Source organism: Neofelis nebulosa, chromosome 18, assembly GCF_028018385.1.
Source record: "Neofelis nebulosa isolate mNeoNeb1 chromosome 18, mNeoNeb1.pri, whole genome shotgun sequence".
Classification (NCBI taxonomy): Eukaryota; Metazoa; Chordata; class Mammalia; order Carnivora; family Felidae; genus Neofelis; species Neofelis nebulosa.
In genome coordinates, this window is record NC_080799.1 from 27,747,541 (window position 1) to 27,774,776 (window position 27,236).

Here is a 27,236-nt window from a genome sequence, read left to right on the forward strand (position 1 = left end):
GCACCAACACCAGCCCCATCCCTGAGGCCTCTGTTCCCATCACCCCACACCAACAACTCCGGTCAGCTCTACCTTTAAGGTAGGTCTGGGGTCTGGGCACCCCCACTGCTACCTCCCCAGTCCAGACAGCTCCAACGTCTGCCTGCATGACACCAATGGCCTAAATAAATGCTCTCCCTGCCCCACCTGAGACGCTATGATCTTTGCCCATCTCCACAGCCAGTGCCAGTGACCCTTCTGAAAGTCATGTCGCAGCCTGTCACGCCTCTACCTTGAAGGCCTCCTGTCCCACTCAGGGCAGAAGCTCAAGTCTTTATGACGCACCTGTTGACACCACGGCCCCTTTCCCTCTCAGACCTAGCCTCCCCCGGGCTCCCTTCCTCCCTCTTCCCCAACCTCAGGCCTTGGGAACAATTCTACCCTGGGAGCCTCATGGCTCCCTCCCTCACCTCTTCCAGGTTTTTGCTCAAATGTCACCTCACCACTGAGACTTTCTCTGTCCACCCTATCCAAAACTGCAACACCCCCCTCCAACTCCCGTCCCTGCTCTGATGCACACATCGCCACCTGACAGTTTATAGCTCTGTATTTATCACCTGTCCCCACCCCCACTGCCACTAGGCCACAAATTTCACGAAGGCAGAGACTCTGCTCTATTCTGTCCCTTGCTGTATCCCCCTGAGCCCACAGCAGGCACTCCCTACATACCTGCTTTCTGAATAAACGAACCACAGGAAGGCTACTTAATGGGGAGCTACCACAGGTTTCTGAGTGGAGGAAGACTCGAGGAGGCAAGAAGCAGGCCAGGGGAAGCCGGCTACCTCAACAGTTCTGGCTGGAGGCCTAGATATAAACCAGAAGCCCCAAACCGACAGTTTTAGGTGCCCGCTCCTGCCCATCTGCGCTGGTTGCCAAGTGCCGCCGATGTATGTCAAGCACCTCGCTCCTCTGAGCTGGTTCTGTGGACAACAGAGACTGCGAACTTCCACCTGAGTGGAACGGGTCACACGTACAAGAGGCGTAGCCTGGGAGGTTCCCCTGACGTAATCATTCCTGAGAAACCGGCTTTCTCGGCTGTTGCTGGGCTCCCTAGCTGTGCTCAGCTGGCCTCTCCCCTGGTCCCTGGGGAGCTCAGGGAGGCGGACCGACCTGGAGCTGGCGCTCCTCCCCCCTCCCACGATACAGTGACCAGGGCCACACAGGGTTCTCACTTCCTTTCAGCCTCCCAGCCAACAGCATCCAACGTGGTGGCTTTCCAAGTTTTCAGCCTAAAACCTCTAGTAAGAAATCCATTTCATATACAGGACCCAGAACATACACAAAATTATGTAACTAAACCAAGGCTTCACACAGCCATAACTGCCCCTACTATATGTGGGGCAGTGGTGTTTTCTACCCTCGCCCATTAAAATTAAACATACTGGTAACAATCCTCTAAGGCGATTTTACATCCCCCTAATAAATTTTTTTTTTTAAGTAATCTCTATGCCCAACATGGGGCTCCAACTCACCACGAAGAGATCAAAAGCCACATGCTCCACAGACTGAGCCAGCCAGGCGCCATTTACTAATAAATCTTGATCCACGATTTTAAAAGTACCCCTTCTGGGGTGCGTGGCTGGCTCAATTCAGTAAGCATCCCACTTTTGGTTTTGGCTCAGGGCATGATCTCACGGCTCGTAGGTTCGAGCCCTGACCCTGTGGAGCCTGCTTGAGATTCGGGATTCTCTCTCTCCTCTCTCTGCCCCTCCCCGGCTTGTGTTCTCGTTCGTTCATTCTCTCTCTTGATAAAGAAGAAAGAAAGAAAGAAAGAAAGAAAGAAAGAAAGAAAGAAAGAAAGAAAGAAAGAAAGAAAGAAAGAAAGAAAGAAGGAAGGAAGGAAGGAAGGAAGGAAGGAAGGAAGGAAGGAAGGAAGGAAGGAAGGAAGAAAGAAAGAAAGAAAGAAAGAAAGAAAGAAAGAAAGAAAGAAAGAAAGAAAGAAAGAAAGAAAGAAAGAAAAGTACCCCTTCAACAAGTTTCCCTGAGGCTCCTCTTTTCTACCTCCAGCCCTCTCAGAGACAGCCAGAGTTGTCCCTGCAGAAAAGTAAAGCACATCATTCTCCTGCTCAAAACGCTTCAACTGCCACATAGAATAAAATCTAAATTCCCTTCCATGGCCCCAAGGCCCTATATGATCTTGGCCTTGCCTTTCTCTCACTAGCTACGTGGCCAGGTAGCCACTTGCTGGGCCTCCGAGAGGCCAGGCCCCAGCCTGTCTCAGGACCTTTGCATGCCACCAATTTTCCCCAGGTGTTTTCAAAGCTGGATCTTTTTCATTAGGTATCACTGCCACCCAACCCCCTTCCAGGAGGAGAGGTTCCTTGACCACCCATCTTAAAGAGCTCCTCCACCAACTGGTTCCCAGTCACCACCACCTCCATTTTATTCCCTTCATGGTTCTTATCACAGTCTGAAACTACCTATCCTACCTGCTTATGTGTTGTCCACCTTCTGCACTAGAACAGAAGCTCCACGTGGGTCTCTCAGCGCTTCAATTACCTCAACCATAAAGTGGAGATGATTATACGTACTTCATCAAGTTGTTATAAGGATTATCTTTTTTTTTTTAATTTTATTTATTTTGAGAGAGAGAGAGAGAGAGAGAGAGAGAGAGAGATTCCCAAGCAGGCTAGCAGACTCCGCACCTTCAGCGCAGAGCCTGATGCGGGGCCGATCCTACCAACCACGAGATCATGACCCGAGCAGAAATCAAGAGTTGGACACTTAACCAAATGAGCCACCCAGGCACCCCAGTGTTAGTCTTTTTAAAATTCACGCTGTTCTCCCAGTGCCTAGAACAGTGCCTGGCATGAAGCAGACACTCAATACAGTACAAAGAATAATTAAATAAATGAGTACGTGAAATCAGGTGGTTACAGACCCTTAACCCAGTAAGCCTGACTCAAGCCCAACCAGAGACTGGTGGCCTCACAGTGTGGGCCTCATGGGTACTTGAGAACAGACAGAGGCTATGGCCCAGGCAGAAGCAGGCTTCCCAGCCACAAGTCAAGCTTCCCCAACTGTAGTGACTACCAATGACCACCCTGGCCTCAACCGGGCATCTTGCAGCCATAATGGTATTCTGGGGGTGGCTCCATGGCCTTGGGCACACAAAATTTCCCCCAACAGGGAGCTGCCAACAAATGTAAAGGGGACAAGGGTAGCAGGTGGAGCCAAGGGAAATACCTAAATACCACACCTGGGTGTATCCCTGTGTGCCTAGGAATCTAACCTGTCATCCAATCGTAAATGCACAGGCAATTTCAAAGACTCTCCAGCTACTGGGGGGAGAGGACAAAATACGACACAGTTAAGAGGAGAGTGCCCCAAGGCAAAGGGTCTCAAGGCCAGGATTCTAACTGCCTCTGTGCCTCCAGGGCAAGGCATCTCCCCTCTCTGGGCCACCTCTGTTAAAGAGTTAGCCTTGAGAAAAAGAACTAATTAGCCCTTAATTGAGCATCAGACCCTTCTCTAAAGACTTCACACACATTCTCATCTTCTCAATAGTCCTTTAAGTCAAGATTCATCATTCCCAATTAAGAAATGAGGAAACGAAGATTCAGAGAGTATAAGTAATTCGTCCAAGGTCACAGTGCTGGAGGAAAGCAGAACCAGAGCAGAAACCTGGGTCCGGCTGATGTCAATGATCCCTTTCTTAACCACTATGCTGCACACCTTTCAAGTAAAAGGCAGTATGGTATAGTGGGTAAGAGCCTGGACTCTCAGAGCAGAACTACCCCGGTTCAAATCCCACCTCAACTACTTCCCAGCCATGGCCCACCTGGGATTGCTTAATCTTGAAAAGTCTCGCTATTTTCATCCCTAAAATGGAGATAATGAAAGTACAGATCCCCCCAGGACTACAGTGAGGGTTAAAAAAGGTAATAAATGTAACCCGCAGGGAACTTTGTTATTACTCACAACATGTTTTCTTCCAACGTAGGCTATAACGCCGCCACACATCAAACGCAGCGAGCTGGGGCTTCTCGCGCCTTACCCTATTTAGCCCTCATCAACAGCCCTACGAGGTAGGAAATTTTATTATCCCCATTTTACAGACGAAGAAACTGTGGCGACTGCTAAGATCTCCTCTATCACCCAACGATTCTAAAGCTAATATAACTGAACGACCTTGTTTATGTACTGGTTTACTTGACGTGCTTGCTGACACCTCCTCCGACCAAATGGTCAGGGCCGTATCCGCCGCACGTTGCTGGCTCTCAGTTAACGCTGAATGGTGGCCTGAATAGATGAATGAAGAATGCCGGGCCTTGCCGGGCGGAGGCTGATCTGGTTCAGCGGCGAGAAAGGGGCCCGGGCAGGCTTTGGGTACCCTCCCCCTGCCCAGCGGGGCGGGTCGCCGGCCCCGGGCCACACTGTCCAATGGGCTTCGCCTCCCTCACGGGTGGTCAGACCCCCGTCCCTGACCATCCGCACTAGTAGCCGCGCTGGCGGGACACCGGCTGCCTTCGGACAGGTGCTCCCGTAGGATGCCCGCCTGGGCCGGGCGGGGCAAGGTGGCTAGACCCTGAGTCACCGCCGGCAGCCTCGCCCGCGGCGTCCTCGACTACCGGGCAGGACCGAGGTCTGAGGCCGCGGCCGGCCCGGATCAACGGAGGTCAGCCGTCCATCCTTCCCGCCCGAGTCCTGAGAGGCCCCCAGCCCCTGGGTTCGGCGCGGGCCTCCCGGCCTACTCGGCAGCCCAACCCAGGCCCACCTCGCGAGTGCGGCCCGGCTCAAGCACGGGCGTGCGCTGCCTGCTCGGCACTCACCTCTCCGCGGGGACCGCGCGCGGGCGGCGGCAACGGCCCAGGTACCCGCGGGCTGCAGAGGCGGCGGCGGCCCTGCTCTTCTCTTAGGCAGCGGCCATGTTGCTGGTGGAGAAACTCCAGCGGACACGTGGGGGGAGCGGGGCTGGGCCTAGCGCTTCCTTTTACCCACAATGCCCCGCCCCGGCGCGCGTGGCCCCGCCCCCTCCGCCTCTCCATTCATGCAGGCCGTCTGCCGGGTCTGGCAGCAGGGGGTGCTGATGAGCCAACAAAAACAGCAGCTACAGAGCCCGGCAGGAAGGCGGTAGGGACAAAAAGGGAAAAAGCAGTGCTGGCAGCGGTGGGATTCGAACCCACGCCCCCGAAGAGACTGGAGCCTTAATCCAGCGCCTTAGACCGCTCGGCCACGCTACCCAGTTGTGGCAATGGTGTTCCGAGAAACTACTTAATACTTTTAGAAGCAAATTTTACTGGCATGTTTTGTATTTCAACTTATTCCGGTAGAGCTATTTCAAACATATCAAGCATTTAAAAGAAAATATTTGCTCCAATATTTAGACCCAGATTTGTTTCAAATAGATTTTAGAGTAAAAAGCAGTTTAAGAATCCGTGTTCTTAGTCGGCTGTTTAACCTGGTGACCTCAGGCGGAGCCACGTATCACCGGAAGAAATGGTGGATTCGCCAGTAACTCGCACCAGGGGGCTCGGAAGGCTAAACCAGGGGAGCTGGCTTAGGCAGTTTTCTCGGAAAAGTTGTGTGTTTTAATTGTTAGTTACTCAACTAGTAAGTGAAGTATTGCAAAATATGAGAACTATGCAGATAAGGTACAAATGCTCTTTTACCTTTGACCCTCCTCCTAAGTCTCATTCACAGAAATGACTATTGTTCTCAACTTACTATGTGTCTTTCTGGACTTTTTGCTGTGAATTTATGTGGAGATAGATAGATAGATAGATAGGTAGATATAGATATGTGGATATATATATACATATATATATATCCATAGGAAATTGATGTTTTGTGTATGTGTGTGTGTATGGGTTTTTACATAAATATCATCATACTATTACTATTGATATGCTACCGTTTTTCCACCCAAATATACTTTAAAAATATCTATCCACACTGATGTAAATAGATATTTAAAAATACAGAAAAAGTTCAAAGAAAAAATAATTATCCACATTCCCACCCACCTAATATTGTGGCATTTCACTTCCAATTCTTTTCCTATGTATATACTTTTTATTAAAAGGTACACAGGAAACGGTATGAATATGCTATCCTTTAAAAACTCCAGTTAAAATATACTAGACAATTAAAAAATTAAAAAAATAGAAATATACTAGACAATTACAAATTAAAAATAAAGCCTCCTTCCCAAACATCCTCCCTTGGCTATAACTATTATTATGATTTGATGTGTATTCAATCCATTTCTTATAATTTCATAACTATGTCTATGCCTACATAGATATTTGTGTGTGTATATATCTATGTATGAATCTATATTAATACCTATAGATATAATATAGATATTTGTATGTGTGTATATACATATATATACACACTCATGGAAAATATATAGAGTCAATATATTGAATGGTCTTCTGTATGTTTTTCATTTACATAAATATTATTATGCCAAGATCATTCTGCAACTTGCTTTTCTATTCCAACATTATGAGGTCTATCACCATGCATGTAGATTTAATTTATTCCATGATGTGAATATGGACATATAGGTTGTTTATACTACATTGTTATATGCAAGTTTCTGGTTAATAAACAGTTGGCACATACCCTAACATTTGGGCATTCGATATTTCTCCTTCTCTTCAATTCTTCCTCAACCCACTTTTTTTCCCTACCTACCTTTAACATAAATATTGATAGGCAAACATTTCATTGCATGAGGAGAGTTTGCTGCTTTTAAAGGAATCGTTAAAAAATACAGAAGCAGCCAGCCGTCTGTTGAGGACACAGGGGATTCAAAGCTAAATGAGGAATAGTTCTTCAGATCAACAGAACATTAATCCAGTCACAGTGTTTTAGTACTAGGAGGGACTCTGTGAGTTGTGAGCTGGGTTTTCCAAAAGGAAATATCCCCATGGTGAAGGATAATTGTTGAAATCTCTGCCTAAGCTCACTTTTCTAAGAATTGCCTGACCAGCCTGGAGAGTAGATTCCTGAGTGTCACCATTGTGCTGTGACCCCCTGGCCCTGCCACACCATGGCCAGTGGGCTCTATGGTAGATATAGGATTCAGATTCTCTTTTAAGAACCTGAACTGAAACATGGTGATTTCCTGTTTGTTAATTTGACCATTTTAAGTGTTACAGTGTTAAGCATTAGTGTCCAGGACTGACTAGAACAAGGGAGAAAGGGGCATTTGGGATGGCCATATTTTGTGAAATGGATTGGAGTAGAGAAAGCTAATGCATAGAAAAAGAAAGAATGATACGATGAGAAAAGCAGAGTCATAGAAAAATCCTAAAGGGTTTCTGACTGCCAGCTCAAGACCCTTCCTAGAACCCAGTGGGATTCACATTCTTGGAGACATCCTTTTATCATTGCAATAAATACCCCTTTTCTGCTAAAGCTAGTGCTACCTGGTAGCTATCCATTGTAAGAAATAACACACACACACACACACACACACACCCCTCCTTGTATGGTAGGGGCTCAAATGAAGCTAGAGATATTTCTGACAGAACATTCTGGAGCAATTCACGTCTGTCTCTACTAATACACACTGGATGGGGTATTTAACAGGGAGTCTACACAGATGCAGGTCGATTCCGAAAGGCCGAGCCCAGGGCCTCCGTTTGGGAGTTTCTTGCAGCCTCCCAGCCCTACTACACAGCTGTCTGTGAGAATCAGATGTGAAAGTAATAAGCAGGAAAAGCAAAATGTTGTATCAGAACTCCTGGGCCCACAGGAGGGTCTTGAGGGTCTGTTCCAGCAGGGTCTGTCCTAGCAGCTTTAAGTAGGGAGGTGGAGGGAAGGGCTGAAACCCTGACTATCCCTTGGTATGCCTACTTCTCTGCCCCTGGTTAATGGGGCAGATGGAGGGGAGAAGCACCACAGGTCAGACACTGCCCATTTCTCCCCCCACCCCCAATCTAGGGCCTGTCAGGTGAAGACTGGCTGTCTCTATGTCATAAACCCTCAGCTGCAGGCAGCGAGGATGGGCATGGGGACTCAGTCCTGGATCCCTCCATTCTTCACTCTCTTGCTCCTATAAAAGGAAAATTATCCTAAACCTGGATTGAGACAAACCCTTTCTGCACGAATCTCCTTCTGGAAAGAAATTAATGTTCCCGATAAAATGCTTAAGCTTCTTCTTATGACATTTGATAGTATTGAGATTTGTGCCGTAAAGCTAGCTTTCTACCCACTCAATTGACTCTCATCTGTCAGTCAAGAGCATAGTGAACTTTTACTGAACATTCTTTTCAATTTAATCATTTCCTATAGAATGTGTCTACCAGGACAGAGGCCAAAAGATTGGTCACTGTGTGTGGGGTGGGGAAGGAGTGGGTGGGGGTATTATTGCTTGGGAAGAGGCCCAAGGGAACTTTCTGGGGTGCTGTAAATGCTCAAAGTTCATCAAGTTGTATACTTAAGACTGTGCAATTTGCTCTATATAGGTAATACTGTATTAAAAAGTACACTTTTTGAACATTTTCCTACCAAATATGAATCTTTGGACCATTCTTGCAGCAAGATTGTAATAAAATTTTGACATAGGCTTGCCACAAAACCATCTGAAAATTTTCCTCAACACTCTCCTTTAACCTTCAAGGCCCTTTTCCTCTTCCTCATGAAAGGGAATACTCTGTCTGGGTGGGAATCAGTTGTTTTTTTCCTTCCCAGAATCCTTTCCCCCATTTTCTGGTTCCAATATTGATTTTCCTTTGGGGAAACCTCCCTATGGTCCTGGAGGAACAGTCCATCAAAGGGCTAAGGGGGTGGGCACAAGACCCGACTGGACCAATCAGAGGCTTTAGCCTGGGAATCTGAATCTGGATACCACAGGGTTTAGCTCACTAGCAGGGTGATAGACTGAACTTCAGACCATCAGTTACCTTCTCCTTCCTGGATCTGCACACTCACCCTGGTACCTCCCCCTGATTCTTTCATTCTGTAAGCTTCCATTCTGTTAAAAGCTACTTCCTTCCCCCCAAATTGCTTCTTTGCTAAAGTTAGCCAGCATAGAGTTACCTACCACCAAGGAACTCAAGTGATCACCCAGCCCTCCCCCAAAGGAAATTTGTTCTTGCAGGAGACACGCTTCAGTTGTGTGCAGAGCATACACCCTTAGCATGGTGCCCAGAGCACTTTTTTTTTTCTGGAACAAATGCTTAATTGGAAGGAAAACTGGGACACGGGAGTGAACTAGGGCTCTCCCTGGTAAATTGGGGCATGCAGTAACCTCACCCCTTGACCACTCAAACACCCATCTGAGTTAAGATGTCCTGTGTTAAGTCACATTATGCTGCAGACTCCGCTGGTGGTGGCACCCTTCCTCAATTCCTTTAAGTTCTAGTTTTGCAAACACACTCCTGGTGTCCCAGGAAGATGCTGGTAGGTCACGGGAATAACACAGCAACAGGTGGCATTGTTCATGTTGGAACTATGGCCACATCTGATCTTTAAACCTTCAACTTTCCTTTTTTTAAAAAAAAAATGTTTATTTATTTTGAGAGCGAGAGAGAGAAGGGGAGGGACACAGAGAGAGAGGAGAGAGAGAATCCCAAGCAGAGGAAGAGAGAGAATCCCATTTTGGGGCTGTATCTCAGGAACCATAAACTCATGACCTAAGCCAAAATCAAGAGTCTGATGCTCAACTGAGCTACCCAGGCATTTCCAACTTTCTTTCTTGATTAACTAAAACATTCTTGGCAAATGCATTTGCAAAGGGACCCTTTTAAGCCTCCTTTTTTTCATCTGTGAAATGGTCATGATAATACTGACATTTGTTATAGGGTTAGAGATAACTTTATATGCCCAGTGCAAAGTCTGACATACTGTATATCATTTCTAAGACTTGTCCTTCACATTTTAATGTCTCTACAATTGACCTGCATCCTGTGACCAATGGCAGATGGTTTATTTTCAGTGTTTTTTTCTTATTCATAAATTAATGGTATATCTTAAGATCAATGGTGCCTTAGAGTCAAAACATAGTAGATGCTCAATACATTTAATTACTATAGCGAGTTTTTAACTTAGAAAATTTAATTTAGTATTTTTAACTTCGTGGATATTTTATTTTATTATTTTAATGTTTATTTTTGAGAGAGAGGGAGAGAGACAGAGAGTGTGAGTGTGTGTATACAAGTGGGGGAGGAGCACAGAGAAAGGGAGACAGAATCTGAAACCGGCTCCAGGCTCTGAGCTGTCAGCACAGAGCTCATGTGGGGCTCGAACTCACAAACTGTGAGATCATGACCTGAACAGAAGTCGGACACTTAACCGACTGAGCCACCCAGGCACCCCTATTTTATTTTAAATGTTTTATTTATTTTAAGAGAGAGAAAGTGAGAGCAGGGGAGGGGCAGAGAGGGAGAGAGAGAGAGAGAGAGAGATTGAGAGACTCCCAGGCAGGCTCTTGCTGTCAGCGCAGAGCCCTACTCAGGGCTCGATCCCACAAACCATTTAATCATTATCTGAGCTGATATCAAGAGTCAGATGCTCAACCAACTGAGCCACCCAGGTGCCCCAACTTAGTATATTTTAAATTCTTACTTTAATTGAATCAAAGCCATGCGTGTGTATATCAATTCTATAAGGCTTGTTATCAAAATCAGCTGTATGCCTGCCTCCCCCTTCCATCCCAGGCAACCACTTTCAACTTTCAGCTGATTCTTCTGATGTTTATCTCCAAATGTCTAAACAACATACTTACATCGTTTCCCCACTCCCCCACCCCTGTTTTAGGCATTCCTGACTGGTTTCTTACCAAGGAAGGTAAGAATTGAACTCTAACCATCCCTAATTCCACTATCACAAACACTCCCTGATCCCAGCCCTCCAAATATTCATATTGTGATATCATTTGTGCAGTAATTAGTAAATGCCATGCACTAAGCTCAAGCTTAGCCATACACTCAACTGTTATTTTTCCTTTTCTGGAAAATGTTTATAGTTAACAATCATCTTATGAAAAAAATGTGTCTAGTTTCTATGGATTCATACCTAACTCAACTTCAGATTGTCCATCCTTGCCACACAGACATATAAGGCAGTCTATCGCTTCAGCTTCTTGAAGACATTTCTCCCTCGTCAAGCCTATAAACTTTTAAAAAAATTTTTTTTTCCCCCCAGCAAACTATTCCCAGCATGGGGCTGAAACTCAGGACCCCTGACATCACGAGTTGCACGTTCTGGCACGCCTGGGTGGCTCAGTAGCTTGAGCGGCAGACTTCGGCTCAGGTCATGATCTCGCGGTTTGTGGGTTGGAGCCCTGTGTTGGGCTCTGTGCTGACAACTGGGAGCCTGTAGCCTGCCTCGGATACTGTGTCTCCCTCTCTCTCTCTCTCTGCCCCTCCCCTGCTTGCTCTCTCTCTCTCTCTAAAATAAACATTAGAAAACATTAAAAAAAAAAAAATATTTGCATGTTCTACTGACTGAGCAGGCCACGTGCCCCCACAGGGCTGTAAACTCTTTAAGTTTAGGGCAAGCCCACCATGTTGGGATCATCCCACACGCTTCAGGGTGTGATTTCGCCTCAATATAGTGCCGGACCCCATGCATTTCTTGTTATTTCCACACACGCTAGCCTTCCTTTGAGAGAGCAAATCCTCCAGTGTCTTCTGGAGAAAGCGTACATGAAAGATGAATTTTTTGAAAATTTGTAGGTCTGAAAATGTCTTTATTCTACCCTTATACTTGATTGATAGTTGGACATATGAGTGTAGGTTAAGAGCATTTTCCCCAGAATTTAGAAGGCATCATCTTCCAACTTCCAATGTTACTGTTAAGATGATGTTTGATGTCATTCTGATTCTCAGTCTTTTGTATGAAACTGATTCTTTCCCTCTGGAAGCTTCCAGGATCCTTTATCCACAGTGTTCTGAAATTTCATGAAGATGAATCTTGGCATAGGTCTAACCTTATCCATTGTGTTAGGTAGTCATGGGCCCTATTATTCTGGAAAACACACATCCTGCAGTTCTCAGAACTTTTCTTGATTTTTTAAAGAGTCTTTCCCCTCTACTTTCTCAAACTCTTAATTTAGGCCCCTAGACTTTTTTTTTTTAATTTCTTTTAAGACAATTACACTTCTTTTTTTCCAACAGTTACTACTTAATATTAAGTGCTCCAATTCTCTAGAATTTAGTTTATAACTGGGAAAAGTAAAAATGCTCATTAAGTCAGAAAGAAGAAGTGTGGAGGAAGAAAAACAAGTGGATGCTTCAAATGGCTTGTAAAAAAACCAAAACCAACCAACGAAACAAAACAACAGACCAGGTCCTAACCAGACTTAATGAGCTCCCTTTGGGGATGTGAAACACTTATAAGTATGTCAAGGTAGAAGGAAAGAAACCGAACCTCTGGAACCTTCACTGTGTTACAGGAAAAGTATTTGCTTACTGCTGAGTTCACTCCCTTCAATTTTATTTTTTTTAAGCTTATTTCTTTTGAGAGAGAGAGAGAGAGACAAAGAGCACATGCGAGCAGGACAAAGAGAGAGGGAGAAGGTGAGAATCCTAAGCAGGCTCCACACCATCAGCACAGAGCCCAACTGGGGTCAAATTCACAAACAGTGAAATCATGACATGAGCTGAAATCAAGAGTCCAATGCTTAACCAACTGAGCCACCTAGGCGGCCCTCACTTCTTTAAATTTTATTTTATTCTTATTATTTTTTAATGTTTATTCATTTTTGAGAGACAGACAGTACATGAGGGGGGGGAAGGGCAGAGAGAGAGGAAGACACAGAACCCCAAGCAGGCTCCAGCACAGAGCTCCACACAGAGCTCGAACTCATGGATGATGAGATCATGACCTAAGCCAAAGTTGGATGCTTAACCAACTGGATGCAAGCCACCCAGGCACCCTGCTTCTTTAAATTTGAATCAACACGTGGCAAATATAATTTAGTAAAAGTGACAACTATATCTAGATGCAAGTTCAATTTCTATGAAAAGCCTATTTGAAAATCTTATCTATGAAATTAAGGTCTTAGAATTCTGATCCCAAATTTTAAATGGTCAAGGAAAAGATCATTAAAAAAGTATACACACAGGGGCACCTGGCTGGCTCAGTCAGTACAGCACGTAATTCTGGATCATGGGGTTGTAAGTTTGAGCCCTATGTTGGGTGTAGAGATTACTTAAAAATCTTAAAAAGGAAACAAAAAACTACACACATATAATCTTGGGCTGTCCTTAGCTAATTTCTCCACAAAGCAAAAGTGATGACAATTTTAAGTGTTCCATTGTAAAACAGTTGTACAGCTCACTTTGTTCCTCTGACTTCCAGTATTTTCTCACTTTTTCCATCCTTTTTGTTGTTTTTATTCCACTTCTTGGGAGATGTCCATTATTTTCCAATTCTTTTATTAAGTTACTAATTTCTGTAAGAGTATACTTAATTTACAAGAGCTCTTTGGTTGTGTGAATTTTTATTTTCGTAATGTTTATTCATTTTTGAGAGAGAGACAGAGTACAAGTGGGGGAGTGGCAGAGAGAGGGGGAGACACAGAATCCAAAGCAGATTCCAGGCACTGAGCTGTCAGCAGAGCCCCACATGGGGCTTGAACTTGTGAACCATGAGATCATGACCTGAGCCGAAGTCGGACGCTTAACTGACTGAGCCACCCAGGTGCTCCTATTGTGTGAATTTTTAGAAATGCACCTGCTTTTTTTGTGGATGCAATTATCTTTTTCTTTTCAAGATTTTATTTTTAAGTAATCTCTACACCCAACGCAGGCCTCGAAGCCACAACCCTGATTAAGAGTCACACGTACTCCACTGACTGAGGCAGCCAGGCACCCCTGCAATATCTTATCTAAGGAAATGAATAATAGTTTTTTGTCTCTTAAGGTTTCCTTCTTCCTGCACGTTGTTTCCTCCAAGATGGTTTCTTCTGTTGGTTTGTTCTGGTGTCTTTTGTATGAAATGCTTATGGATCCTTACATATGGATCTTTGGCTGGCTGAATAGTTTGGGAATTCCTGTGGATGTGGATGGGGCCTGGTGGCTGTGGGCTCTCCCACGAGGTGCTCCCCTCTAGCCTGCTTCATTAGGAGCAAGTACCTAGGAGTAGTTCATCTCAGATTCCATAGAGATTTCTCCAATGGTCTGCCTTCTGCCAGGAGTGTCAGTCAGGTGGCCAGTGCCTGGGAGCATAGAGGGGGAAAGGGGGCTAGTGAAGCTTCTACCTCCAATATGGAAACTTCCACTTAACCCTCTTTTCTGTAGAGAACCAGATGCTACCACACCTGGCACCCCAGGTTTCTGCAGGGTGACAGGCAGCTGGTTGGCTACACAGGGGAGGTGAGCTGGTCTAGCAGTTTGATACTTTAAGTCTTCCAACTGACCCTCTATTTTAGCCCCATTTTATTTCCCCTTGCCCCTTCCAGAGGTTCCTGGTGCCAATTTCTCAGCCCGTGGGGGCAGCAGGGTTCTACACGCTAATTCAATTACAGTCCCTTTGCTTTCCAGACTCACTGGCTTATGCCATTAAAAAAAAATCCCTTTCCTGGGGTGTCTGGGTGGCTCAGTTGGTTGAGCGTCTGACTTTGGCTCAAGTCATGATCTCCCAGTTTGTGGATTCCAGCCCCACATGGGGCTCACTGCTGTCAGCACGGAGCCTGCTTTGAATCCTCAGTCCTCCTCTCTCTGCCCTCTGCCCCTTCCCTGCTTGCACTCTCTCTCAAAATAAATAAAACATTTTTGAAAAATAAAATTAAAACAAAAAAAGAAGAAAATCTCTTTCCTATCATTTTAGTGGGGACTCAGGAACAAATGGACCTAAGTGTGTGACTTTAATCTACTAGGCATGAGTTCAGGGTTTTTTTAAATTTTTTTTTTTTAATCTTTATTTATTTTTGAGAGAGAGACAGAGTGTGAGCAGGGGAGGAGCTGAGGGGAGGGAGACACAGAATCAGAAGCAGGCTCCAGGCCCTGAGCTGTCAGCACAGAGCCTGAACTCATGAGCCTGAATTCAGAGCGGGGCCTGAACTCATGAACCGTGAGATCATGACCTGAGCCGAAGTTGGACGCTTAACCGACTGAGCCACCCAGGCGCCCCAGTTCAAATTTCTTAAAGTTAAAAACGCATTAGTTTGAAACCAAATGATCCTACCAGTGACCAAGATTTTCTTAAGTTTTGGATCACATAGCATCTTTAACATGCATTATCTCCTCTGAGGCTAATGATCACTCTGAAATGTAAAGATTATTCTTTCTGTTTTATGGATAAGAAAAATCAGGAAAAAAAAAAAAAAACCAGGTTCACATACTTTAAAGCAAAAGGACAACATATGGGCCAAATCTAAAATCTAGACACATTTTTTTAGAAAATTAGAATTTATTAGAAATATTAAAAATTAGGTGACCTTGCATTAACAAATCCAATTTCAGCAGCCATAGAAAAAATGGAAAATGGGGCGACATTGGGCCCACACTTCCCATGGTGATCATCATTTGGAGCTGAATCACAGCTGCTCCTTTGAGATGGGGCCTGAGCCCTCCAGGCAGCCACTGCATTCCTTGTTACTAGGAGACATTTGAATTTGAGACCGGAAAGAAAGAAACCACTTTATTTGAACAGACAAAATGGAACTTAATACATATGCAAAAGTAAATTGATGACACAAGCCACTTCTTTGGATCCTACCCAGTGTCTACCTTTGCTAGGTTAAATAGTTACCTTGAGACTAGAAACAGGAGTAACAGGGACAAATCCACGCAGAGATTATGCATATTTTGTCTCCTTTCCCCCCACACAAGCTGCATGTACCTTTGTAAACATTTGATTTGTAAATCATGTCTAGTACTGCAGACAAATGTGCTGGGATGAAAGGAAAAGAAATCACTGAAATAGGAACAAAGGTAATTTACCTGGCTTGGATCCCCAAGTTTGCATTTGATGATAAATTTCCACAGTGCCTCAGGTGAGGGGAAGGGAAGGGATATTCAGATGCACTGGGGTGTGGCATTTTTTTTTTTTTTCCTTCTTACATCCATAAAGCCTGCTTAAAAAAAACAAACAACCTACAGCAAAACTGAAGGGATATTACATTCTAGTCTAATTTTAAATTTCATTCCCAGGATCCTCTAAATAACAGCAGCTTTCAAATCCTAGCTGCAGCTAGCTACTAACCAGCTGGGTCCACTGTGAGAGTCTACCTTTTGGAAACTTGGTTTCTCCATCTACGGTTAGAGATATGGGATTATATCACAGACTCTGTTAATCTCCTGGACCTTCAACGGCTTCTTGTACTTCAAGATGCTCTCTGATGACTTCCCAATTGGGCTGGAATGTCCTGGGCTTGTCTTTTGTTTTTGTATGCCCATAATTTGTGAGGGGAAAAAAAAAAAAAGCCCTTAACCAGCTTTAGAAGGCACAAAACCAGGTTTTAAATGTGGAATAAGTCCTCCTACTGGCCCAGAAGGATCTCAGCATCTTGCAGATCATTTTACTCTCCCCAGTCCTTAATAAGCATATGCTTAGCTATACATCCAGCCTTTTGGAAGAGAAGCTGGCTGAGTTAAGGCCATGGAGGTGGGTGGGTGGAAGCGGAGGAGTGACAGTTCAAGCCAATTCAGACGACAAATCATTAACTGGTTGGAAGAACCAGAGCCACAGATCAGGTGCTGTGACTAGGGATGACTCTCCATTTGCTCACACATTTACTGGGGCCTATTCTGTGCCAACAACCTGTGTTTTTGAGCACTCAAAGTTGGAAAGTTGAGATAGCTTTTACCTTCAGGGCATACTATATAACTCTTAGTCAAGGATTAGTGCCAGAGTCGGCAAACTACTGCCCAGGCAGGCTGTTTTTGTAAATAAAGTTTTCTTGGAACATCAGCCAAGCTCATTCATTTAGGTACTGCTCATAGGTGTTTCTTCACTACAGCAGGGGTGAGTAGTTACAACAGAGATCATATGACCTACAAAGCCTAAAGTATTTACTATCTGGCTGTTTAACAGAGGTAAGAGACAAGTCACAATAAAGTTGCTTTCCACTTAACGTTTACCACGTGCAATTTAACTCTACACACTGGTTTAAAACACACAAACAAAAAACCTAATGCAAGCCAACTTCTTGGTCTGGTGCAAATGAAAAAAAGGGTGAATACTCCCAACTTGTAAAGGAAGCTGGTTGTGGTGTATCCATACACATGAGGGATACTGGAATTTACAGGTAGTCTAAAGGATTTTTCCAAGGGTCATCCTGAATCTACTTGATTTTTTCCCTTAGGGCACACTCTGAACTTTGGAACCCAACAGCTGCAGAGGTTCACAACCCCACAGCACTTAACAGTACTGTGTTGAAAGACTTGTTTCAATAGACAGATAAGAATGGTTTGTATGTCACATTCTGTTTTTTTATTTTTATGTTTCCCTTTTTAAACAAAGGGAGAGAGGCTGCTTTAGCACTTGGGCTTGATCAAAGCAGTGTGTTTTCTTTGCTATTTGATACACCAACTGAAATCATACCGATATTAAATCTTACTCCTTTTAAAGGGAAAGCTCATTAAAGACAGAGAGCCACAGCCTCACCCTGGGGAAACTACTGGAATTAATGAGTGTTTATAGTTCTTGCCCTCTCATTCTCAAACATCCAAGATAAATCTCAAGGGGCTGTGGCTGAAATAGTACGGCTGCAATTTATAAGAAAATGAGCCCAGTTTCAAGCAGAAAATACCAAAGAGAGGGCCTGGGGAACAGATTCTACATATAAACGTCAGATGCTAAGAAAACACAGAGGAACACTGTATACGGATACTTCAGGTACACTGTGGATGCTGCCACTGAGATGCGGAGTATATATCTGCTTGGAGTAAAGGCTCCAGTTCCAAATTGCTGACCTTACATGTAAAAGGTTTGAGGCGCACCCTCTCCCACACTAGCTGATGGAGAAGTTAGAGGTAGTAAATGTGTGCATACAAAAATCAAACCTGTTTTATAAAGCCCACTCTAGAAAGCATGCTGAAAAATGGAATTTGTATTCCAGAAAATCAGTTGCATTCGGGAAGGAAATTAAAAGATAAGCCAACAACCAGCGTGCAGGCCTTCGCCCACAGCAGAAGGGGGCCTGATACTGTGCAATCTTACATCCACAGAACAATGCCATGCATGCATCCAAATGCTCTGAAATAAGGCTTTGCACTAAGTCATGATAAGATACACCCTGGGAAAAGTTAATGTGCAGCTCTACCCTCCCCATCACAACTCAGGAAACAAATTCTGTGGGCCCAAGATTTCATTTCAGTACAGCCTGAAAAAGCTGGTGAGCAAAGCCCAAATAGTTTTCATTAATGGCAGCAAAAAGCACTTTCTTACATCTCATGACCAAAAAAGAAAAAACAGAAGAAGCAGCTCAAAACGATATGTTGGTTCATTAGGCTGCTTTCTCGATCCCCACTCCCCAAGATGCTGCCCTAAGGGACAGCTGTAGTGTCTCTGCTAATAGCAAAGACCCGTTCAAGAGTCAAAAAACGAAATACAAAAGTTGATTTACAATACACTAAAAATACTTGCCCCTTACCCCCGCCAAAAAAACCCCTGAATGATAAGTCTTCCCCCTCCCCTCCCTGCGCTTAGCCCTTTGGCTTGGGACTGGACGGCAGTGATTTTCCTGGCAAGCTATTCCTCCATCTGGGCCCAGGCTTCCTCCGCCTTCTGGTAGTACTGGTTGGCCAGCCGGCCCTTCATGGCTTCCATCGCTGCCTCGGCTGCCTGTGTGTACAAGTCGCCTGAAGGAGAGCAAAGTGGGGCACAAAGAGGTGAACCACCTGTTGTTTTTGCCAGCCCTATGACCCAGACCCCTCCCGGGGAACAGTACCCTAAGATTTCTTTAAGAACCCAAATGACTTCTTCCTGACCTGAGTGGGCAGGTGATTCAAGCCTAGCCAATCAGAACACTCTCTCCCAATTCCCACCTGGCCTTAGGGACTTAAACATAGCCAATCAGACATCCAGACTTAGGCATAGCCAATCAGAGTAAACCATCTCAATGAGCTCAGTGATTGGCTTAAGGGTGAGGGGGTGATTCCATTTGATCCCATGAGAATCAGGGGGAGGATTTTTACAGGCCTAATTAGGGAATGCATGAAAGTGGAAGAAATAAATAGAAGAAATAAAGATTATTAACAGTTTCATGTCAGTTCTGGAGAGGTTTTTGCTTCCAAGAAAATTTGTGCAAAGTGTACAAAAACACTTGGTTTTCAGAGTTTTTTGGATTTAGAAATTTCAAATGAGGGATTTTAGAATTGCATTATTATTTGCTTAGTTTTTTTTTTTTTTTAAGTTTATTTATTTTGAGAGAGAGAGAGAGACGGATAGAATAGGAAGGGGCAGAGAGAGAGGGAGAGAAAGAACCCCAAGCAGGCTCCATGCTGTCAGAGCAGGGGCCAATGTGGGACTTGAACCCACAACTGGTGAGATCATGACCTGAGCTGAAATCAAGAGCCAGAGGCCTAACCAGCTGAGCTACCCACGTACCCCTTATTGGCTTCGTTTTTTTTTTCACACATCTTAAAAAAACTTTAAACTTTTAAATATAGGCTCATCCTATGAAATCAGGAGTTCAGTATGCTTATTATGTAACAGAAAAAAATATATATATAGTGTGCACATCAACTGATGAATGTATAAACAAAATGTGGTGTATCTATACAATGGGATATTATTTGGTAATAAAAAGGAATGACGTACTGATACCTGCTACAATATGGATGAACCTTCAAAACAAGATGCTAAGTGAAAGAAGCTAGACACAAAAGACCACATATTGTATGATTACATTGATATGAAACATCCAGAACAGGTAAATCCATAAAGACAGAGAATAGGTTAGTAGTAGCCAGGACAGAGGAAGGGGGAAATAGGGACTGACTGCTAACCAGTACCAGGTTTCTTTTTGGTGTACTGAAAATGTTCTGGAATTAGATAGTGGTGATGGTTGCACAACATGATGAATATACTAAAAACCACTGACCCATGCACTTAAAAATGGTGACTGTTGTGTAATGAAAATGTCAGTTCAATTTTTAAAATTGCAAAAATACCAAACTCCTAATATATAACCATTAAAATAAAAATGTTCATTTGCATCCCAGCTCCATAAAGCCCCTTCCTAAACCAGCACCATATGGGTATCCAGCCTGTCACACAGGGCTGGTATGTCTCTTTCTCCCCTCCAGTGAAAGAAGAGACTGTCTTAGGGCACCTGGTTGGCTCAGTTGGTTAAGCGTCTGATTCTTGATTCCGGCTCAGGTCATGATCTCGGGATCCATGGGATCGAATCCTGAGTCAGGCTCTGTGCTGACAGCTTGGGATTCTCTCTCTCCTCCTCCCTCTGCCCTTCCCCCCTCCCCTCACTCTCTTTCTCTTCAAGTAAATAAATAAAAACTGGAAAAAAAAAAAAAAAAAAAAAAGAAGAGATTCAGTCTTGCCTCTGCCATAATTCCCACTGAGACAGGAATTATGTCCCTCCCTGTTCCATACCAGGGGCAGGTCAGCCAGGCCCTACCTGATCTCTGCGGGTCCTTCTCCAGCCCACAGCCACCAGTAAACAGCATCTCAGCCTCCCTGGCCAGCAGCGTGTATCGAGGCTCATCTTGCATCCCATCATACTCCCCGCCCTCATCACAGTCTGTCATCTCCAGGGCAGTGTTGTACCAGTGCAGAGCCTCTGGCCAGTCTCGGGACCTTCCAGGAGATACAAAGGAAAAGTTGGAGGTACCATGGCAATGGGCAGAAGGAGGAGACCCATCAGCAGGAAAGGCAAGTCAGGGATCCCAGTGGGGCCACCACCTATGATTCATGACCCATGGTACCCAGTGCTACCACATCTAAGGGGTATCATTCACATTGTAGGTTTAGATATTAAGACAGTAGTCAAGTAGCTTTCCCTAGCAAAATTGGTATATTACCCAGGGTACCTGGGTGGTTCAGTTGGTTAAGCATCTGACTCTTGATATGGCTCAGGTCATGATCAAGCCCCGAGTTGGGCTCTTTGCTGACAGCAAGGAACCTGCTTGGGATTCTTTCTCTCTCTCTGTGTCTGTCTCTCTCTCTCTCTCTCAGCCCCTCCCCCACTCACCTCCATGGTATATTCTCTCTCAAAATAAATAAATAAACATTTAAAAAAATTGGTATATGTATTACACAATTTCCAACAGATGATGTAGAGTATTTTGAGGAAGGGGCATATTTCTAGTTTGTACAGAATCACACTACGGGCTAGCATTAGCAGCAGCTGGTACCCAGCCAGTCTGCTCTATGACTTGAGTAGGAGAGGCAGTGGGTGGAGGACCCTTTCTCAAGGCCTCCAGAACCATCCAAGCTAACAGCAGTCACTCAGCCGCATCTTATCCTCTGCCTGTGCTGGCCAGCTCTGGTGCTCCTCCAGCACAACTCCGGGCTCTCCCCAGAATATCCGGCTTTTCTCTGGCTCTGCCCCTCCACCCTCAACTCTTTCTCCCTACTACAAAAGGCCAAGCCACCAAGGGCATACACAGGTTCCAACCAAATCTGAACATAAAATACAAAGCAAACAGGGCAGCGGGCTCTTTCTTGGGGTGTACTAACTGCACAATAGGAAGCATGTGAGTAACTATTTATAGCATATCAGGAAAGAGCAAAGAGAGACGCAGATAAGAAAGTCTATGGGTCTCGTGAAATGTGCCAGGAATAACAGCTCCAATGACTGGCTGGCCTCTCCTCTGAGGCCCTACCCGATCCTAGCTCCACCCCTATCTTAGAGCCCATTAACCTCCCCCACGCCAGACTGGCTGAGCCACTTTCTCTTCCCAGAACGTGCCAGACTCTGTCTGCTGTTTGGCCTCTGCCCCTGCTGCTCCCTCCGCTTGAGCGCTCTTTCTTCAAGTCTTTCCATGCCTGGCTCCTCATCCACCCAATGTTACCTCTTGGGAGACACCATCCCAAACACTCTATTTCCTACAATGACCTCGATCATATAATCCCGTAATTCTCCTGTTGACTTACTCAGTTGCTTATTATGGCTTCCCTTGGCTAAAACACAAGCTCCAAGAAGGCAGGGACTTTGTTGTGTCCGCTGCGGCATTCCCAGGGCTCGGCAAATAGCTCAGCCTTCCTAAATGTCTGTTGAATGAATAAACGTAAACAAGTGGCTGGCTGGGATGGCGTTCAGGAGATAACATTGATTCCATTTTATTTCATAAAAAGGGGAAATCATTTGAAAATTCTTGGTGACCTGACAAACTAGGGTTTGAACAGTGGACTGAGGCCACTAAACTACATCATCTCACCTTTCTCAGCTTTGACCCTCCCTGGTCCAGAACGGCAAAGCAGAACTGCCCCAAAAGCATTAAACAGGAAAGAGGAGGACAGGCCTAATCTCTCCCTGCCCGCCTCCCACCACACCCTACACCCCGAAATTAGGGTGCCCACCTTGCCTTGGAATCGCCAATGATTTTCCTTCCATATTAAATGGCAACTTCTGGGGTGCCTGGGTGGCTCAATCGGTTAAGTGTCTGACTCTTGATTTTGGGTCAGGTCATAATCTCACGGTTCGTGAGTTTGAGTCCTGTGTTGGGCTCTGCACTGATAGCATGGAGCCTGCATGGGATTCTCTCTCTCTCCCTCTCTCCACCCCTCCTCCACTCACACTCTCTTGTGTGAGCTCTCTCTCTCCCTCTCAAAATAAACAAACATTAAAAAAAATAAATGGTAACTTCTGAGAAAGTTGAAACCCCTTACATGTAAATGTGGGCCTATATCGGGCCCTGCCTTACCCAGAGCTGGCCCTTAATTAATAGTCTGTGAATGGAAGAGGCTGGAACTGCTTGGAATGAGGAAGAAGAATAAGAAAATGACTATGGCAGAAGCTATAAAAGCAAATGTTGACAGATTTAACTACATAAATATTAAAAACCAGTTGCCCCAAACCCAGTAACAATGGTCACACTGTGTGGAACATGTGCCACTCCCCTCCCTCACGCTGATGACAGCCATCTTCAAAAATAATTTTTTAAAAAAGAAGTATATGCCTCAGAGTTGATAGCCTTAATGTTAAAAAATTCTTACAAATCAGGGACACCTGGGTGGCTCAGTTGGTTAAGTGTCTGACTTCGGCTCAGGTCACAATCTCACACCTCGTGAGTTTGAGCCCCGTGTCGGGCTCTGTGTCGACAGTTCAGAGCCTAGATGGAGTCTGTTTCGAATTCTGTGTCTCCTTGTCTCTCTGCCCCTCCCCCACTCCCGCTGTCTCTGTCCCTCAAAAATTCATAAACATGAAAAAAAAGTGTTTTAAATTCTTACAAATCAAAACAACTGCCATCTCAGATAAAAAGTAAATAAAAGGCATGAAGAGAAAACACACAAAGATTTCTTAAGGACCTCAGATACAAATATTCAATGCCCAGCTCCAGCCCCCTCCCACCATGCAATCAATGGGCACCATATACATTGGCATTTGACCTGACATAAGCATGTCTTGTCTTTGCCTTTTTCTTTGTCTCCCCTCCCCTCTTTCTTTCTCTTTCTTTCTTTCTTTCTCCCTCTTTCCTTCCTTCCTTCCCTTCCTTCTTTTTTCTTTCTTTCTTTCTTTCTTTTTCTCTTTCTTCCTTCCTTCCTCCCTCCCTTTGCTTCTTCCTCCCTCTTTTCTTTCCCTTTCTTTCTTTCTTTCTTTCTTTCTTTCTTTCTTTCTTTCTTTCTTTCTTTCTTTCTTTCTTTCTTTCTTTCTTTCTTTCTTTCTTTTCTTCCACCTCTCTCTATGCCAGTATAGTTCTGAATCTGAGAAGCAAGCCAGTACACAGTACATTGGAGGAGAGGGGACAAGACCTAAGATTTGGCTCTGCCACTTACTAGCTACCTGACCTTGGCCAAGTCCCTTCACTTCTCAGAACTACAGTTTACTCATCTGTACAATGGGGCTAAAAACACCTCCTGTCTGTGTCTGAGAGAAGTGTGGGTTCGTTTATTCAAACAATTAGTAAGCCAGGCCTTGTGCTAAGCGCTGGGATTATAGAGATGCAGGAGACCCCCAGTTCTTGTTCTCAGTGAGATCACAGATCTCAGATCTCTCAAAATCACAGATACGAAGGTACAGTCGAAAAAGAAGGGGACGTGATTGTCACACTAGGTATCTGATAAAATTGTGGACGCATGATATGTAGTAGAGGTGAGATGTCACAAATGGAGACATTTTAGACACCGAGAGCTTGATACGATGCAGCCACAGTCCTGACCTTCCTTAAACCCAGGGAGAAAAGATGAGACCTCGACCCAAAGAGGAAGAAACTTCCAGGCTGCTCCAACCCTGCAGGTTTAGATAATCATAGTGCCCATCCTGTTCCCATCTAGAAAGCCACGGGCCCCTGAGGACAGCAGGAACAGCTGAGATCCAGTGGGAGCCAGAGGCTGAGCAAGGGGTCGCATTACGAGTTGAATTCCTTCAAAGGATCTCCACTGTTGGGACTTCTGGGACTTCCCACTGGCTAAGCCAAGGAGAGGAGATGAAGCGGGGCCACGCCTCCTGCCCTCTGCTGCAGAAACCAGTCTTGGCACCACAGCCAGAGGGACAGCTGGGAAAGTGCTGGCACCTGCAGCGGGGGAGCCTTCAGGAGACTCAGAGTCACTCTGGAAACTCACACCAGGCCTGAATCTCCATGGGATCTTGCTTCCTTCCCTGCTCTCAACATCACAAAATAAACATCACAAAAATAAAAGTAGAAAGAGGAAACTAAAGTCACCCATAATCCTAACATCTAGGGACAACCACTCTGGACCTAAAGCAAATCTCTTGGCAGAATGGCTGGGATGTCCCTGCTTTATCTGCCAGGCTCGGGGAGGATTACAGGCATCATGTCAATGAACCCTCACATAACCACCCTGGAATGCAGGTTATATAATTATCCCCATTTCACACAATGAAGACACTGAGATCACTTGTCCACAAGTGAAATAACTTGTCCACAGTAGGGGACTGGGACCGGGGGAGCTGAGCCTGGAACCTGGGTCTGTGCTGATACTGAGGGGGAAGTCCCCGCCTGTGGCCCAGGTTCCCACCAGCTCCACTTGAGCTACAGCCACGGTACCTGTCTGGGCTGAGGTTCTGGCCAGTGTCAAAAGCCCGAGCCACCAGGATCATGGACTGTCTGTCGCCAGCTTCAGCTGCCTTCAGTAAGTAATCGAATCCTTTAGTTCTATTCTCTTCTGTTTCCTGTCAATACAGACCAAAGAGGGGGAGAGAAACGGAAATGAGGCAGGGAGGAATGGAAGCTTAGCCCAGTCTTGCTCACTGCTCTGATTCCTCCAGACAGCCACATCATCTCTTGCCTCCAATAGGGCTCCTTGCTTCCATTATTTAAAAAGTTTTTATTCTGGGGCGCCTGGGTAGCTAAGTCAGTTAAGCATCCCGACTCCTGATTTCGGCTCAGGTCATGGTTTGTGGTCAAGCCTCACATCAGGCTTTGCACTGACAGTGCATGGTGTCTGCTTGGGATTTTGTCTCTCCCTCTATCTCTGCCCCTCTCCTGCTCACTCTCCCTCTCTCTCTCTCTCTCTCTCAAAAATAATAAATAAACATTTTTTAAAAGTTTTTATTTTTAAAAAGTTTTTTTTAACTTTTCTTTTTATTTAAAAAGTTTTTAACAGCTTTATTGAGGTATACTTCACATGCCATACAATTCATCCATGTAAAGCACTCAATTCAGTGGGTTTTAGTACATTCACAGAACGTGCAACCATCCCATTATCAATTTCAGAATATTTTCATCAGCCCAAAAAGAAACCAAAATACCATACCCTTTCACTGTCACGTCCCAGTTGCCCCATCCCACCCAGCCCTAAGTAACCACGAGCCTACCCTCTGTCTCTAGAGATTTCTCTATTCTGGACACTTTATATAAATGCAATCATACAGTACGTGGTCTACTGTGACTCGCTTAACTTCACATAAAGGTTTTAATAGATTGGTGCTTTGTTCTTTTTATGGCAAATAATATTCCATCGTATGGACAGATCACATTTTATTCATCAGTTGGTGGATGTTTGGGTTGTTTCCACCTTTTGGCTGAATAATGAATAATGCTGCTATGAACATCTGTTACAAGTTTTCACATGGATGTGTGTTTTTATTCTTTTGGGTAGATAGCTAGGAGCGGAATTGCGAGTCACATGTAACTCCTACTTAGCCTTTGGAGGGGCTACAGTGGCTGCACCATTTCACATTCCCACCGACAGTGCACCGCCTGCTTCCATTCTGCTCCCCCAACATCCATCCCATAGCAGCAGCCGGAGGGATGCTTTTAAAGACCAGGTCAGGTCACATTACTTAATCAAAGCTGCCCATGGCTTCTTATCCCCACTCAGAGACAAAGCCAAAACCCTCACATCAGCCCTTCTCAACCACCAGGCTTCAAGAAGTATGGGAGGGGAGGGCACCTCGGAGGCTCAGTTGTTCAAGCATCTGCCTCTTGATCTTGGCTCAGGTCATGATCTCAGCGTTCTTGTGATCAAGCCCCACCGCGGGCTCTGCACTGACAAATCCCCGTTTGGGATTCTTTCTTTCTCTCTCTGCCCCTCCCCTGCTCACGCTCTCTTTCAAAATAAAAAAAAAAAAAAAAAAAAAGCGTGGCAGGGACCACCAGCTGTCTCCATATCCATTGTCCTCCACCATATTTTGGGCGCCACGTGGCTGACTAGCTACAGGCTACGTTTCTCAGCCTCCTCTGGAGCCAGAACTCTGTCCTAATACAAGAAGCCCCTCCGGTCACTCTCAATCACCTCGTCTGGTATCTTCTCCTCAGCACAATAGAACAATGCCTGGCATGGGAGGTGCTCAATAAAGGCTAGTTATTTTTAATTCTGTTGGAAAGATTTTTGTTAATTATGATCTGTACTGTATCCTTCTCCATTTGAAAAGTTTACTCCATGAGAGCAGGAACCTAGGATGGTGCCCAGAGTGTTGGAGACTCTCAAAAAGCATGTGCTAAATTCATGCATGTATTAGTAAGAAAACAAACAAAAGTCCCAAAGGAGGGGGCAGTGGAGAAAGTGGGTGATGGGGTTTCTAGGGCACATAGCGGCTTCTCAGGGTACACACCCATCATTTCTTTTGCTAAGCCATAAGCCTGCTGGGACACAGCTTACTTCCTCCCTGCCTGCCCTGTCCTAACCGTCCACCCACACTCCTGCTAGGGAAAGCTGCCAGAGTCTATCCTCCGGAGAAAGGCCTTTGAGAGGCTTACAGG

The 27,236-nt window shown here is 45.0% G+C and overlaps 2 protein-coding genes and 1 non-coding gene across 10 annotated transcripts in view; all 3 read right to left on the minus strand.

Moving 5' to 3' along the window:
• Window positions 1-4,957, minus strand: part of POLR3E (RNA polymerase III subunit E) — a 33,887-nt gene extending 28,930 nt beyond the window's left edge. For 6 of the 8 annotated variants that reach the window (XM_058709926.1, XM_058709928.1, XM_058709922.1 and 3 more), the window contains exon 1: window positions 4,812-4,957. The gene's annotated coding sequence lies outside the window, so the exon portion shown is untranslated. Of the gene's footprint in view, window positions 1-4,170; window positions 4,681-4,811 lie in introns of those variants that run through there. The other 2 variants (XM_058709925.1, XM_058709923.1) reach the window with 2 other exon arrangements.
• Window positions 4,958-5,140: 183 nt separating this feature from the next.
• On the minus strand, window positions 5,141-5,222 carry TRNAL-AAG (transfer RNA leucine (anticodon AAG)). Its single transcript has one exon. It is a non-coding gene; the product is annotated as a tRNA-Leu (tRNA).
• A 10,348-nt stretch (window positions 5,223-15,570) lies between these two features.
• EEF2K (eukaryotic elongation factor 2 kinase) overlaps window positions 15,571-27,236 on the minus strand; it is a 64,674-nt gene continuing 53,008 nt past the window's right edge. The window contains exons 16-18 of the mRNA XM_058711970.1: window positions 25,080-25,204; window positions 20,528-20,706; window positions 15,571-18,749 (exon numbers count right to left, since the gene is read on the minus strand). Of these exons, the coding sequence (XP_058567953.1) occupies window positions 18,640-18,749; window positions 20,528-20,706; window positions 25,080-25,204 (414 nt within the window). The 3' untranslated portion in view covers window positions 15,571-18,639. The remainder of the gene's footprint in view (window positions 18,750-20,527; window positions 20,707-25,079; window positions 25,205-27,236) is intronic.